At 36.1% G+C, this 14,570-nt stretch overlaps 2 protein-coding genes across 2 annotated transcripts in view; both read right to left on the bottom strand.

The window, feature by feature from the left end:
* Positions 1-2,160, bottom strand: part of LOC109073595 (sacsin-like) — a 38,789-nt gene extending 36,629 nt beyond the window's left edge. Inside the window, exon 1 of the mRNA XM_042739138.1 lies at positions 1,824-2,160. The gene's annotated coding sequence lies outside the window, so the exon portion shown is untranslated. The remainder of the gene's footprint in view (positions 1-1,823) is intronic.
* A 5,631-nt stretch (positions 2,161-7,791) lies between these two features.
* Positions 7,792-14,570, bottom strand: part of LOC109068363 (GRB2-associated-binding protein 2-like) — a 69,470-nt gene continuing 62,691 nt past the window's right edge. Inside the window, exons 6-10 of the mRNA XM_042739136.1 lie at positions 14,248-14,533; positions 14,015-14,105; positions 12,561-12,660; positions 12,251-12,373; positions 7,792-12,048 (exon numbers count right to left, since the gene is read on the bottom strand). Of these exons, the coding sequence (XP_042595070.1) occupies positions 11,905-12,048; positions 12,251-12,373; positions 12,561-12,660; positions 14,015-14,105; positions 14,248-14,533 (744 nt within the window). The 3' untranslated portion in view covers positions 7,792-11,904. The remainder of the gene's footprint in view (positions 12,049-12,250; positions 12,374-12,560; positions 12,661-14,014; positions 14,106-14,247; positions 14,534-14,570) is intronic.

Here is a 14,570-nt window from a genome sequence, read left to right as displayed (position 1 = left end):
CAAACGTAATTACCATGAATGTGTCAGGGGGAAATAGTAAGGAGATATTTGAATTATTTACTAATAAACTAGTGCTTTCTGAGTCTGTGTCACAAGGATAAAGTTGCTGATCCTGACTCGCCATCTCCTCAGACGCGCCTTTAGAGAAAAGTGCATCTTTACGGATTATAATTATAACGAACGAGTTTTTGTTTTTGATTTGTTTTATTTCATTAAGTAGTAATGTAAAGTTTTCTATAGATATATTTATCATGTCTATAAGGCATGTATTCGCTCAGTTTCGGCTCATTTTAGTAATGCTCCAGTTCAAGACCAGACGGCAGAAAGCTCACCCTGTTTGTTTTCTTTATTTTATAGAAGGACAACATTTTGTTGATATTGTGAGTGCACACAAATAAAAGTAGACCCTTTACAGTAACAAATGATGTATTACTCAAAAAAATAAATAAATAAATAAATAAAATTGCAAGTGATGGCTGTTGCCTCCATGTCCTGCAAAGCGTGCTTGAGCTTGCACTCTCCGCACAAACTATTGATATAGTGCACATTTATCTAGGTTTATCGTTAAAACATTAGTATTTGTTTGAGCTGATGCATATCTATAGATTTTATTTTAGGCAAGTCGTGATGATTTGAGAAGTCTAAATGGATCAAACATAGGCTATGATCAGCTCACTGTCTGCTGCTGGCCGCTTGGTCTTACTTTAAAAAACAAAAACTTATTTTTAACGACCAAAAAATGCTCCAAAAGTTTTTGTAATAACTTAAAAAAAACGAAATGAAATATAATCGATTTGCCATTACATACAAAACTGGACTATTTTAATATAACTGAAACAGCAGTATAAGCTGTTTTGGGAGAAGAGGGGAAAAAAGACGGGCTGACCATCTTCAAGTGAGTGGCGGGGCAAACCCAAAGTTGATGCCGAAAGTCCAGCACTCATACCTTCACTTCTGTGACTGCTCTTGTATGTGTTCCTTCGCTGGCATTTTCCACATTTCGTTTTTCTCCCTTAATAACAAATGTGTCCATTCTGATGCTCAATTTTACTGAACTAATGGCTGCTGATGACTATTTGAATTGAATTCTGCCAAAGTGCGCACTTGTAAGTGTTCGTTAATTAGCTTTGTGAGTAGCTACAGGTCTGCTCATGTCTGAAAATAATATATAAAAAAAACTAAATTATTTTACATAAAAACATTATATCTTATATTTGTTTAGTACATTTTTTAATTAATATAAAAACTAAAATGAACTTTAAAACTGAAAGTTATTTTTGTGTGTGTGTGTGTTCAGCATGGTGGGCCGCATTTGCATTCGTGACGGGCTGCGGCTTGAGAACCACTGCGTTACTGTTTGCAATTTACTGAGCCTACTGAGTGACTTAACTATGAATTGTCCCACTGGTTACAATTGTGAACAATTGTGATACTTTCACTAACTTTTAAAAACGTTTTTTTTTTTAAATAATTATTGAAGAAACATACAGTTTGTTTAATATCCAAGAAATAAAATACACATGCGCATTGGGAATTAAACATTTAATGCATCCGAAGTCAGTCACATGCAGTAGACTATTATTAATATTATTATTATTTTGTAAGAAAGGAATTATGACGCAGTACAATGGATATACTGTATGACGTCATAACCTCATTGCACCAATATATTTGCCTTCTACTAAACCTTGCTAAAAAGGATATGCAATCACATTTAATAAACATAATTAAAGATGTAGTATTTGTATTAGTATACATATTTTGTTACATTATTGCTGTACTGAATGTTGCCTATTTGTTACATCTGTGAACAATACACTTACCTTTTGTGAAAATGACCTTATTTTGTAATTCAGGTGCAGTTCGCTCAAAATGAAGTAGATTGCAGTAATAACACTGAACAAATCCAAAATAACCCTGGTCTCAGCACGGTTTCCTCTGTAACTCTAATGCTGCAGTAGGCAGCTCCTCACAGGACAGTCGACTGAACATGTTCTTCGCACGCATCCCTTCAGCATGCTGCGGTCTTTATTTTCGTATTGTTTATGGCACATGCACGATCATTTAAAGGTAATGCCAAGTATTCACTATGCAAGTTATTCGCAAGTCACCGTCTGCTTACGGCATCAGCTGTTAGAGCAATCTGAACTCTTAAAGCTACAGTAAACACATTAGTCAGTTGTAGGTAGATTTTCCACGATTGTGTCTGTGAGGGTTATAGCTGTGCAGCTGTTAGTATGTCTAGGTGAACTGCTTAATTTTTAGTGCACACCACTGGAAAGAAACAGATGCAAAAGAAAAGGGAAATCCGAGGAAATAATGATGATTTCACAACAGTCCAGTAGGTGTCGATATGCGCATGGGGGGTCATTGAAAGATGAAGACTCGCCACTTGCGTCCGAAATCGCATACAGCAAATGTATTATTTGGGATAAAACCCTTGAGATGCATCATCTCGTTTTCAATCAGACTTTAAATCAATCAGGCTATATCTCCACAACGGTTTGGCGTATAACAAGCATGACTTGAGGCTACCTGCAGTGGTTCGGAGCAGGGCCCCCTAGTGTTCAAGAGATACGAAAAATTCATATTTTTGCTTAACTTCTGAATGGTTTGAAAAAAATCACCAAAACCAAAAATCACAAAACCGGTCTCTTTAGATTGGGTGCATCATGCTGAGTCGAATGATATCCAATTTTCCCATGTCAGCCATTTTGAGCGTCGTCCACTTCGAATTATGTTTTAAAATGCTGTATTTTACAAACGCGTTAGTGTATTGTTACGAAACTAATTACAAAAATCTTTGGCACCATGCCCTGATGGTACTCAAAAAGTTTGGGCACAGTGCAACCTTGTGGTCAAAAGCTATAAAGAAATTTACAAAAATGCTAATAATGTTTGAAAAAATGTGACTATTGAAATGAAAGTGGACTCCCTATATTCTTTGGGTCATGCTGAGAACATCGCTACCAATTATGCCACAATTGGCCAAACTTCCTGTCCGGCATTTTGATTCATGTTGAAAACCTACTTTTTCGAACTCCTCCTAGAACGTTTTCACAAAATTTGACTCAGATCATCTTCAGACCAAGCTGACAAAAAGTTATGGATTTCGTGTCGATATACGAAACGGTTTTCATTTAGCGCATCAACGAATTTGTTGGAAAGATGCCAAAATGCATCTATCTCTGCAAAGGTTTGACATATTTACACCAAATTTTGTATGTGGCATTATCACCTCAAACTGATCATGCCACATTCATTTGGTAACAGCGCCACCTATTGGTCTAGAGTAATAAACCATTCATTAATTCCTAATTATGAAATTTTCTAAAATGCTAATAACTTTGGATTGCATTGACCTATTGTAATGAAACTCAAAATATTCCTTGGGTCATGCCGACAACATACATATCAATTATGTCATAATAAGCCGGACTTCCTGATGGCCATTTTGATTTATGTTGTAAAACTACTTTTTTGCACTCCTCTTCAACCGTTGGTCCGATTTTCATCAAAATCGAGTCAAATCATCTTACGCCATTTAATCATATTACTAGTGGTTGTATTTATGATTTTTCAGTCATTTCAATTACAATCCTAAAGTTGCTTTTATTACTCGTTGCATTTGGTCTGATGCTCCATGACATGCTTAGCTCCTCAATTTGCCGCTGGAGTGCTTGGCCCTGTAATTACTGCTTGCAGATATATTTTGAATTAAAATTATACTTTACACTCAATACGTTATTACCGCATACTATTTTAGTCGGAAGAGAGAGGTAAGCTAGAGAAAACTGTTTATTTTTCTTAAAACTGGATATTTTTTTTTACAAAAATGCATCGATTTGCTACAAGAGGCCTTTATACAGAAGGCCCTTTTTATTATGGATGGATGTGCTTTATTGGACTTCTTTTGGATTGTTGAACAAAAACAACCGCCTACTGCTATTATAAAGCTTGAAAGAGCCAGGACATTTTTTTTTATATAAATTCGTTTGGATTCGTCTGAAAGAAGAAAGCCATATACACCTGCATTAAAGGTAAATCATGGGCTAATTTTCATTTTTGGGTAAACTAACCCTTTTAAAAAGTATGTTCTGTATAATATAAATGTGTGTATAGTTACATTTTAAATGGGTGGTAATCAAATTATATAGTTAAATCTGAAAAGTATTTTAGATTACCAAAGTGATTACTGTTAATTTTAATGTCATTTATTTTATTTAAACATAACGGCAATTAATGTAAGCAACTGGTGATTCATCAACTCTGATTCTCTGCAAAAGCATCCTAAGCTACAGTTCTGCTCATAAGTTCCATACCCCATGCAGAATGAGCAAAATTGTAAAACAAATTAATAAAATATGAGGGATCTACAGTATTTAGTTCTGAATAAGCTATTTCACATAGCAGATGTCTACTTATACTCCACAAAACTAATTTATACATTATATTATATAAAAGTTGCCCAATTCAAAAATTTATATAATCTTGTCTGTCATTATCTGGATGATCCACAACTGTTTTTATGTTTTGTGATAGTTGTCTGTGACTCCCTTTTTTGTCCCGAGCAGTTCAGCCAACTGTTGTTCAGAAAAATCCTCCAGGTCCTGCACATTCTTTGGTTTCCCAGCATCTGCATATTTGACACCTTTCCAACAATGACTCATACGCAACTATTACAAAAGTGAAAACATTTAGTGATGCTCAAGAGGAAACACAATTTAGAGAAGGGTGTGTAAACTTTTGAACAGGATTTTCAAAAAAAATAAAAAAATAAATCTTATTTTGTTTAAAGATCTTTTCTTTTTTATTTGGTATTACCATTAAGAAACTTGAGCATCAGTTTATTTTTTATTTTTTTTTGAGAAATATTGTGGAAAACAGATGTTGTTAAAAATAAAATGCAGAGGAAAACCAAGTGTTTGGTGGATGTCATTTTTCTCTAGAGGACCCTTTGCATTACATACCTCACTAGTTTTCGAGTATATTATAAAGTAATTAGATTAAGTTACAAAATGTATGTAATCTAACAAAATGCTGGGATAGTTTTGGGCTATTTTTGATTGCCATTGGACTATTTATTGTTACGCAGAGCAAGGCAACCTGTTCCAGTTGCCAATTCTTCAAAGCACTTATTTATGTGGCTTTGTTAAACACCACAGTGGGTGCTGATTTTAATGGATCCACAAACTTGAAATGTGTGCTTATAGGAGCCACGTCCAGGTACAATGTGAGAGGTATGAATACTGGACTTGAAATGTCCCACTTTCAACCTGATTAATACAAGTGATTACCTGCCTCTCAAGTCACTGATATTTATATAGCACTTTTTTACCATGCAGATTGTGTCAAAGCAGCTTTAATAAAACAGTAATAATAATAATAAAATAAGGAAATAGTGTCAAAATAGTGTGCCGTTCTCCTCTGGCCAGACGAGACCTGCAGTTTAATTCTAGTTCAACTCTAAAGTGTAATTTTTCTTTATACATTCTATCACTAGATAAAGTGGCTGGTGAGAAGTGGTTGTGTTTCCTCGTATAGCCACACGAGGACAGCAGATATCTTTTGAAGGAAATAAACTGTCCTCAGCATGTCACACAAAACACACACACACACACACACACACACACACACACCACACACATCTCTCACACACACACACACACACACACACACACAAAAAGGAGAAGAAAAAAGTTACAAAAATAATAATAATAATAATAAAATAATAATAATATTATTTACTCACCCTCATGTCATTTTAAACCCATATGACTTTTTCTTTTTTCTGTGGAACACAAAATTAAATGTTTGTCAGAATGTAAACACAGCTCTTATCCATATAATGAAAGTTAAAGTAGGGTCCATTAATACCTGAGATGGAGAGATAAAGAGATAGTTCACTTAAAAATAAAAAAATAGTGTCATCATTTACTTTCCCTCATATTGTTCCAAGCCTTTAAGAATTTTTTTTTTTTAGATCTGTGGAACAAAAATAATAATAATAAAAAAGTTTTGTTTATTTATTTTTATTTCAACGTCATTCAAAATGTCTTTGTGTGTGTGTGTGTGTGTGTGTGTGTGTGTGTAGACCATCAAAGAAAGTCATATATCCATACAGGATATGAGTTCATGCTGTAAATAATGACTGAAAAGAACATTAAACAAAAACTGGGCGTTGTATCATGTCTTCATTGTCAACCGTAAGATGTAACAGCAGCAAATATGTTCTTTAATTAAAAGAGTACTTACTATTTCTGCAGTATGTAGTACACGGTTTCCAAAGTGACAAATGGCCCAAAGCAATATTTTACTCATTATTTTATCACAATGCCAAATGTTGAGACATTTTGCACAAAACTCACTCAATAACATTATCTAAAGATCTAATACAATACCAAGTGAGTCATTCCAGCCTTTGCCAGTAGGGGTCAGTGGGGTTTGGGGATGTTCAGACTGCAGGAGTCACAGGGAGTGGCCCATTCTCTGCACTGTCATGGTGTCAGTCTGTTACTCATCACAACAGCACTGGACTGCCTCAGGACAACAAACTGACAGACAGCAGATCGTACAAAACCGCACAAATGAGATTGTATGAATTCATAGGGTTTAGCCACCAATTCGCCAAAGCATAAAATACTTACAATCTGCCATGAGAGTGTATTGGCTACTTTTCAACTTTAATCTCTATTTTTATTCAATTTCTTTTGTACACACTGAATGAAAATGCTACAGTATTTGGAAAGTGTTGTTTTAATATTCCAATTGTCAATTTTCTTTAATTCATTAAAATGAATTAATTTCACAAATTGGATTGAAACATAACTATTGTAGTATATTCCAGTGTTTCGCAACCCACAACCGTAGACTTTTTGTTAGATTGTTTTCTTTTCATATCAGCAGCTAATGAGCTTGCTGCTCAACAGTCAGATACTTGGCTTGTGCTCGCTGTATCTGTTGCGGAAACCCTTCCCCTTCCCCAGCTCCACCTGTATAGATCTGCTGTGGAGTAATTTCATGTATGTTATATGGGGGCAGCAGTACTTCCTACATATCTGTGAAAGTATTGTCAGTAGCAAGTCTCTGTGCTCGCTCTGCCGCAGCAGCAGTGTAGCAGATCTATTCCACCAAGACCAAACACATTAACATGGATATTAGCATGCTAAACTCGAAACTTGAAAGTGTTGCATGACTGTTGGCTCTGATAATCACTAATCAGCACTTCTGAAGTGTAAAACTTTGTGAATTATGGTCAAGTAAACTAGGTCTCAGTGACTGGCTTTGTTCACACAGTGGATCACAGATCTTTGGGACTGACTGTTCGTGCTGTTATCAGTCGAGTGATGAAATTGGATCAGTTTGTTGAGAGAGTGTAGTCAGTTTCCAGTATCTACATCAGTTGCTATAGTAATGACATACACATCAGTATGGTCTCATGCTCCCTTAGCATCTTTTCAGAATGATTGTATTGACGTGATAAGAGCAATGATGTAACAGTAGGAAATTCTAGATTTTCTTGCAACTACAACTTTTCAAGCTAACAGATATTGATCATAAGTTTAATTAGTCTGTATGATTTGGCCAGTCTTATTTTGTGTACTGTTGAAGAACAAAAGCAATAAGGTTTCTAAGAAACCTAAGCTACTGTATACAGATAGCAGATCTCATTTTAAAAGAGAATTAATTAACTATAATTTTTTACACGGTTTAATAAAATGGGTTTTAATTTTTTTGCAATTGAATTTCATAGAACATCACGACAAAGGACAGACATCTCAAATGTACCACATTTGACCAATTTACTGGCTTTGCTTGGCATATTGCTTCACAAAATCAGCACACATAGCATAAATTAATGTTAGTAGAGCCACAAGTTCATTCTTTGTACATCTTTCATCCACCTGCAAAACACATAATAAATTAATAAATTAATTCACAAGCGACCAAGAGTTGAACAGAAATGCTTTCCAGAAAAATCCACTCGATTAATGACATTTGTCAAATTTGTTTTTCTCATCTGCCCCGCTTTGACCCCTTAACAAACTACAGCATAAATTCTACTACAGCTCACACACAAGTATAATATTCATTTACTAGTACTCTCCCATAACAATACATTACATATGTTCAGAATAGAAAAAGACATTAAGAAACCAATTTTAGCCTGTAAGTTCACTTAAACGTTAATGAACCGGTGAGGCCAATACCAGTGCCACTAAATGTCCCACAAAGTTTAACATCATAAAATAATGGCAGTCTTGTAAAGCACATTTTTAAATAATCCACTGAACACATGAAAGGATTTGGATCTAACAAGACAATCTACACAAGGTTTATTTAACAAGTCCAGACTACTACTTACAACTTCATATGTAAAGTTTAAACTAACTTAATACAAAATGGTTTTGGAATATGAAATGATGAGTTCAAAGGCAAATAAAATAGCTTTGCTACTGCTAGAAATGGAGTACTTGGAGGTCCCAGCCCGCCATAAAATACTGAGTGAAATTTCAAACTCTACAGTCTTCTTTATTAAAAATTAATAATGGGCTATTTTGATTTCAAAATGAACATGGCGCCTTTTTACCCCTAAACTTGAGCAAGCACATGTTTAAATATAATTACATTTTTAGCATATTTCCTTTACCTTCTATATTCTCACGCATTTAGGCTGCTGAAAATGTCATCATAATAATTTCTAAATAATTGGCTCTGTTGTCCAACAAAACAGTGTTTTAACAGAACTCTCCACAGCTGAACCATTGTTTACCAAAAAAACAAACAAAAAAAACTACATCACAGTCTAACTGTCCAATGTGTAATTTCTGTGCCCCTTCATTATGCCCCACATCCAATATTGTTCAGAAAACAGCTAGTCCAGCCCATTAAACGTGTAAGGTGTCTATAACAAAAACAACATGCCCGTATAAGAATCCTTTGCTAATCTCAACAGGCATAAAGCATGGCTGATTCACAGCTACAGCTGCTGAGACTAGGAACAGTTTATATTTTGGGGCGCCTTTTGCTGTAATAACTCTGTAAAGTAATTCAAACTGCTCTGAGAGCAAAGTATAACATTTAAAATGCTGATAAATGTGAGCGATTTTAACCATCTATACATTCCCTCTGACAAAACCACAATAATGGCATTAACAAACAGTATGTTTTTATTAGTATATGAATAGATAATTTATTGTTATTTTTGTTGCTATTCTGTAATGCCAGCCAGGGAAGCAATGTGTTTAGGGAAAAGGAGTCACAGTATCCCTATTCAGACTGCATGCGAAGTAAAGGACTGCCCACTGAATGCTCTGAAGTGCATCTCTGTCAAGCTAAAAGGAGAAGGTCTGTTAGTTAGTACACATTGCCTTATTAAAAAGTCCTTACTTTGGGGGGTATGCAGGGATCCGGTACCATTCTGGAACCTTTAAGGAATAGTTCACCCAAAAATAAAAATAAAAAACATTGTCATTTACTCATCCTTATGTTGTCAACTTTAACCTGTAGGACTTTTTCTTATGTGGAACTAAAGGCCCATTCACACCAAGAATGATAGCAATAAAGAAAACTATTATGACTAACGCACAATAACGTTCTATTTTTTATTAATGCATGCTCCAATAATGCCATCTGCCAATTTAAATACTCACGCTCTTTAAAGTTGGGTGGATTTTGACTTGCTATCAATGTTTTTACAGTTCATTAGCTGGATAAAACGTTTTGAAAGTTATTCCAACAATATTGTTTTTCAGTGCTGTTATCATTACAGTTGTGGTGTGGACTTTGATTCGCATCGTTTCTCATTTTTCTCATTTACTGTTATCGTTATTGTTATCGTCCTTGGTGTGAAAGGGCCCTAAGGCTGTCAGAATATCAGATTTTTACTTTAACTTTAATTATGGTGATATTATAATGTGTTTTCTCTTTTTGGGGCAATGAATCACTCAAAATATTGTAGGGAGGTAGAGAGAGAGCGTACAAAAATAAATAAAAAATTGACTGTTGATCGCCACTTCCTCCAGACTGGGCTGTCTAACAAAAAAACACTCCCTCATGGGTGACAACCAATGTTTGGGGGCGTTCACACAGAACATGTTTATTCATTCCATTGTTTTGAAATGAGCATGAATAAACATCAGAATTTTCTTTTTTTTTCCATCTGAAGTCCACCGAAGTTAATCTACTCTGCTGTCTGATTTGTAGTTAAAGGGTTAGTTCACCCAAAAATGAAAATGTGACTGAAAAGTGTTTATTATATGGATATTTTTCTTACAAAAACACATGGATTCACTACAGGAGGCCTTTATTCACCCCCCAGAGCCGTGTGAGGCACGTTTTTTATGGATGCACATGCTTTGTTTGATGACTTGAGGACTGTTCAACTGCAACACCCGCTGACTGCAATGACAGAGCTTGGAATAGCCAGTACAATTTTTAATATAACTTCGACTGGATTCGTCTGAAAGAAGAAAGCCATATACACCTAGGATGCTTCGAGGGCGAGTAAAACAAGCAAATTTTCATTTTTGGGTGAACTAACGCTTTAAGGCTAGATTAAGCTCTTTGCGAATGGTCAGTTGGCATGGCAACTGTTATTGCATAATGTCTCAAAACCCTCGCATTCTGCGCTGTGCTGTTTTTAAAACCATTCCTGAACACTAAATCTCGTTTATTAGATGTGAAGACACATTCTGTTTGAACGGCCCCTAAAGGTGCAATGTATGTGGAGTAGTAACATGCATATTTCATTTTTATTAATACTAGTATATTGCGACACCCCTATGTAGAACAACAAAGGTCTTATACAGCAGAATATCCAACCTCCTTTAAAAAAAAAAACATCTACTTCCAATGTATGAAAAAGAGCCACTTGGTCATTTTGCTAAATATCTCCTTTTGTGTTACATACAAGTAAAGGAAACATAATTGGAGTGAAATGACAAGTTGAATTTTTGTGTGAACCTTTTTTAAAAGATCATCTTTGCGGTTGCGTGTGAACTTTGCATTTACAACACATCATTACACAGACCATCTCCTGAGACGATCTGAGTTTGGTTTACTTTAAAAAGGGCTGGGTTTGCATTCACATATAAGCTGATATTCATATGAACTGATTTTTTAAATGTAAAAGCTTCAAGGATCTCTCTTTCAAACCTTTTCTACATTTCTTGATTCAAAAAATTGGAAAAAAAAGTGACCTTCTTTCTTCCGCTGAATTAACAGGCAAACTGCAATTCAAACTGGCAGCCAGAGCACCATGACTTCAGATAATCTTCTGTTTGAATTTCTGCCCCTTATAACACTGTAGACACTGCAACACTGTATAACACTAAACAATAAAAATGTTGAGTTTCAAACAGGTTTCCTGAACACTCCCCCTGTATGCCATTGGTCAGACAGCCCCACCCCAAACTAATGGCATTGGTCGAGCCAGTGTTACTATGTCAGGCTGGTCAGGATGCTCAAACAAACAGAGCATTATTTTGATAGAGTCACAGTGTTTACACTTTCCTGGGGGAATCAAACGACAAATAGATTTCTAGCTGTCTCTGAATTTTAAGATGTGTTGAAAGTATTTTAACATTGTAAAAAATTGCATAATCTACAACTAGATTTAAATATTCACTGCTTATCGTTCTTCGCTCACACTCAGAGAGAGAGAGTAAGTAGCTAAGTTTGGTTGCACTGCACTTTGAAAAGTGAAACATGTCTAACATGCATGGCAAGACAGTCTAGGTGGTTCAGTGGAGTCTTTTGTCCTCAAAAGACCAAACGAACTGGATCTATGGCTTTAGTTGGTGTATCATTCGCTATTTTGTCACCGGTGAATCAGTTTGTATCAGGGTGTAACAGTATAAGAGCATTTCGAGTGACACATTCAGTGTGCACATTTGAAAATCATCAGGACTTGATGCCTTTAGTCGACTCGCTTGACTGTCGCACATCTGTCCACTCCTGCATGGTGTTCTGAAGGGCCTGAGTCTTCTCTTTGTCCACTTGGACGTAGTCCACTTTTTCATCTGAGGTCACTGAAGAGGTGGACGGCTATAGCAAAGAAAAAAAGGTATAGATTGTGAAAGGCTGTGAAGTGATGGAATCAAATATATTCAACCAAACAACTCAAAGTGCAAAGATTCACACAAAAAGATTTTATTTTAAACTTTTTTATTTGTCTTAGAATAGGGGGTTAATTTTGAGCGTTTGATGATGAGCTTTCCATTTGCTTGATATAAACTGCTAGACATACCTTTCTGTGTGGGCCAGGGGAGCCAGGCTGAAAGTCCAGGGCCAAATAGTCCACATTACCACAATTCCTGGGCGCAGGACTGCTGGTGCCACTCATCGCTGGGGAGGTAGACACTGGGTTTTGCTGCACAAAAATAAACATGTTTTTTTTTTTTGAGAAATAGCTGACTGAAACAAAAACTAATCTCAAAGAATGGTGTCTTTATTGAAAGGTAGTCTGTAGCTGAGGAACTTGGTGACTAACTACAAGGTTGGGGTGCTATTCCTAAAGCATATTCATCTCATTCTGAAGCTCGACTTCTTGCCCTCACCATTGCCACATAATTCTCCTCACTGTCTGCAGAATCAGTGCTGGTGATGCTCTGGGTCGAAATGGGCCGACAGGGCTGCGACGACATAGAGTTCACAGGCCTGTAAAAAAAAAAAGAAAAAAACACTAAACATAATATATATAACTAGTCTTAGTCAAAACTTGTTTTCTAAACATCGCAAAGTCTGAATCTAGATCTGATTGGCTGACTTCTACAGGAATCCCTGGAACCATGTGTGGTCGTCTTTAACAGTCTGCCAGAAAAACCATGTTCAGACTAAAGGTCTTTGGACACTGATTCCGAAATTTTCGCTCATTAAAAAATAAACACGACCTCACGTTGTGTCAATCATTTTTACACACTGCCTTCGAAATTTTCGTCCATCATAAACAATTCGGATCAGGTATGATTTTCTGCGTTTTCGCATCTGTAGCAAGCATTTTGATAAGAAAGGATGATGAATACGAAAAAAAAAAAAACGCATACAAAAATTTCAGACTCAGTGTGCAACGACCTAAAGACTGACTCTGAACGCTTCACGTGGGCATGTAATTGCTGGATTTTAAAAGCTTTGTGAAGGAGAACTTTGCAAACTTTTTGAAATTGAGCATTTGGTTGCCCAAGGGAAGAAGGGTTAGAAACAAGAGTTTTGTTTGAGGCACTTAGTTGAACATAAGAGTTGAAGTATCTGACAGCACCAACACTGACATTATATTGTATTAAGACTAGTACTGTATTCGGATCAACCAAATTGCAGGTGGACACTAAAAAATGGGGGAAACTTATATGGGAGCTTATATGACATTGAAATGATTATTCTTTTAAGATCTGCATATTCATTTTAGACTGATTAACTCTTTCCACCATGGACAGAATTTTTCTCAACTTTTTGTTCAAAATGTTGCTTTCTTTTATTAAACTTACCCATATTCAAGTGGTGATGAAAACAGAATGCATGAAGCTAGAACAAAAGGCTTTGTTCTTTCTTTTGACAAAACAACAAAATATTCTAGGGGGCATGAAAATCTTGTGAAAATATATTCTAGGGGCCATGAAAATTTTGTGAAAATAATGAAAAATGTTGGCAGTGGCTAGCAACTTTTTTTTTTTTTTTTTTAAATGCTAGTGTGGAAAAAGTTACAATTCTGACTTTTGCGGCAATATTTGCTTTAACTTTTATGCCAGTCTTGATGGAATGACAAGGTTGAATAAAACAAACTTTGATTGGTCGCTTTACATGTCAGTCAGACAGTCTCTCCCTATGAAAGTGGGCGGTTGTTGGCTATAGAGCCCAGACCTTATGTCATCATGCAAAGGTGTGGCTATGCAAGACTACTATATAACTGATTAAAATAAGGTGTTAACACAATGTTTTTAATCATTTCAGTATGTTTTCACTTGTAGTTTTACTTTATTACTGTAATTATGAATAATAGCACTGCAAAATTACTCACGTGGGTCTGATCCAAGACATGGTGATGGGGCTCTTGAAGGGAAGTTCATCAATGATGCCATTGTTCCTTAAGTCAAGAGGTGTTGGTTTTGCTGCAAACCAAGACAAACAATCATTTTGTTTTATGGATAAAAGAATTGTGCAATAGAAAGTTGTATAATTAATCAATCTGTTCTTCTAATCTTTATTGAAAGACAGAAAATAAACATGAGAAGTTGTGTAAGTGCCACTCACCTGTCCGGTTGGGTTTAAGGTTGCGGTTAATTGGTGGCGGTGTGACGTCACTGAGTCGGCCGGGTCGGAGACATAGTGATGCTGTACTGCCCTTCCTGGCCGGCAACGTCGCTGAAAATCCTGGGAAATCAAAATGGTGAGGACCTGGGCTCATGGGAATATAATTATTTTTAGGACTGTCAGCCAGGGCAGCACTGAGAGGGGAGGAGGACGAGCCGGGATTCATGGGTACATAGTTATCCTCAGAGCCGGCACTATCGGAGCGGGTCAATGGGGCTTTAGTTCTCTGTAAAAGAAAGAAGAACAATCCAGCTTACACAGTT

The sequence above is a fragment of the Cyprinus carpio genome, chromosome B15 (genome assembly GCF_018340385.1).
Source record: "Cyprinus carpio isolate SPL01 chromosome B15, ASM1834038v1, whole genome shotgun sequence".
NCBI lineage: Eukaryota > Metazoa > Chordata > Actinopteri > Cypriniformes > Cyprinidae > Cyprinus > Cyprinus carpio.
The sequence above is the reverse complement of the archived record's forward strand: the minus strand, read 5'-3'. Positions and strand labels throughout refer to the sequence as shown.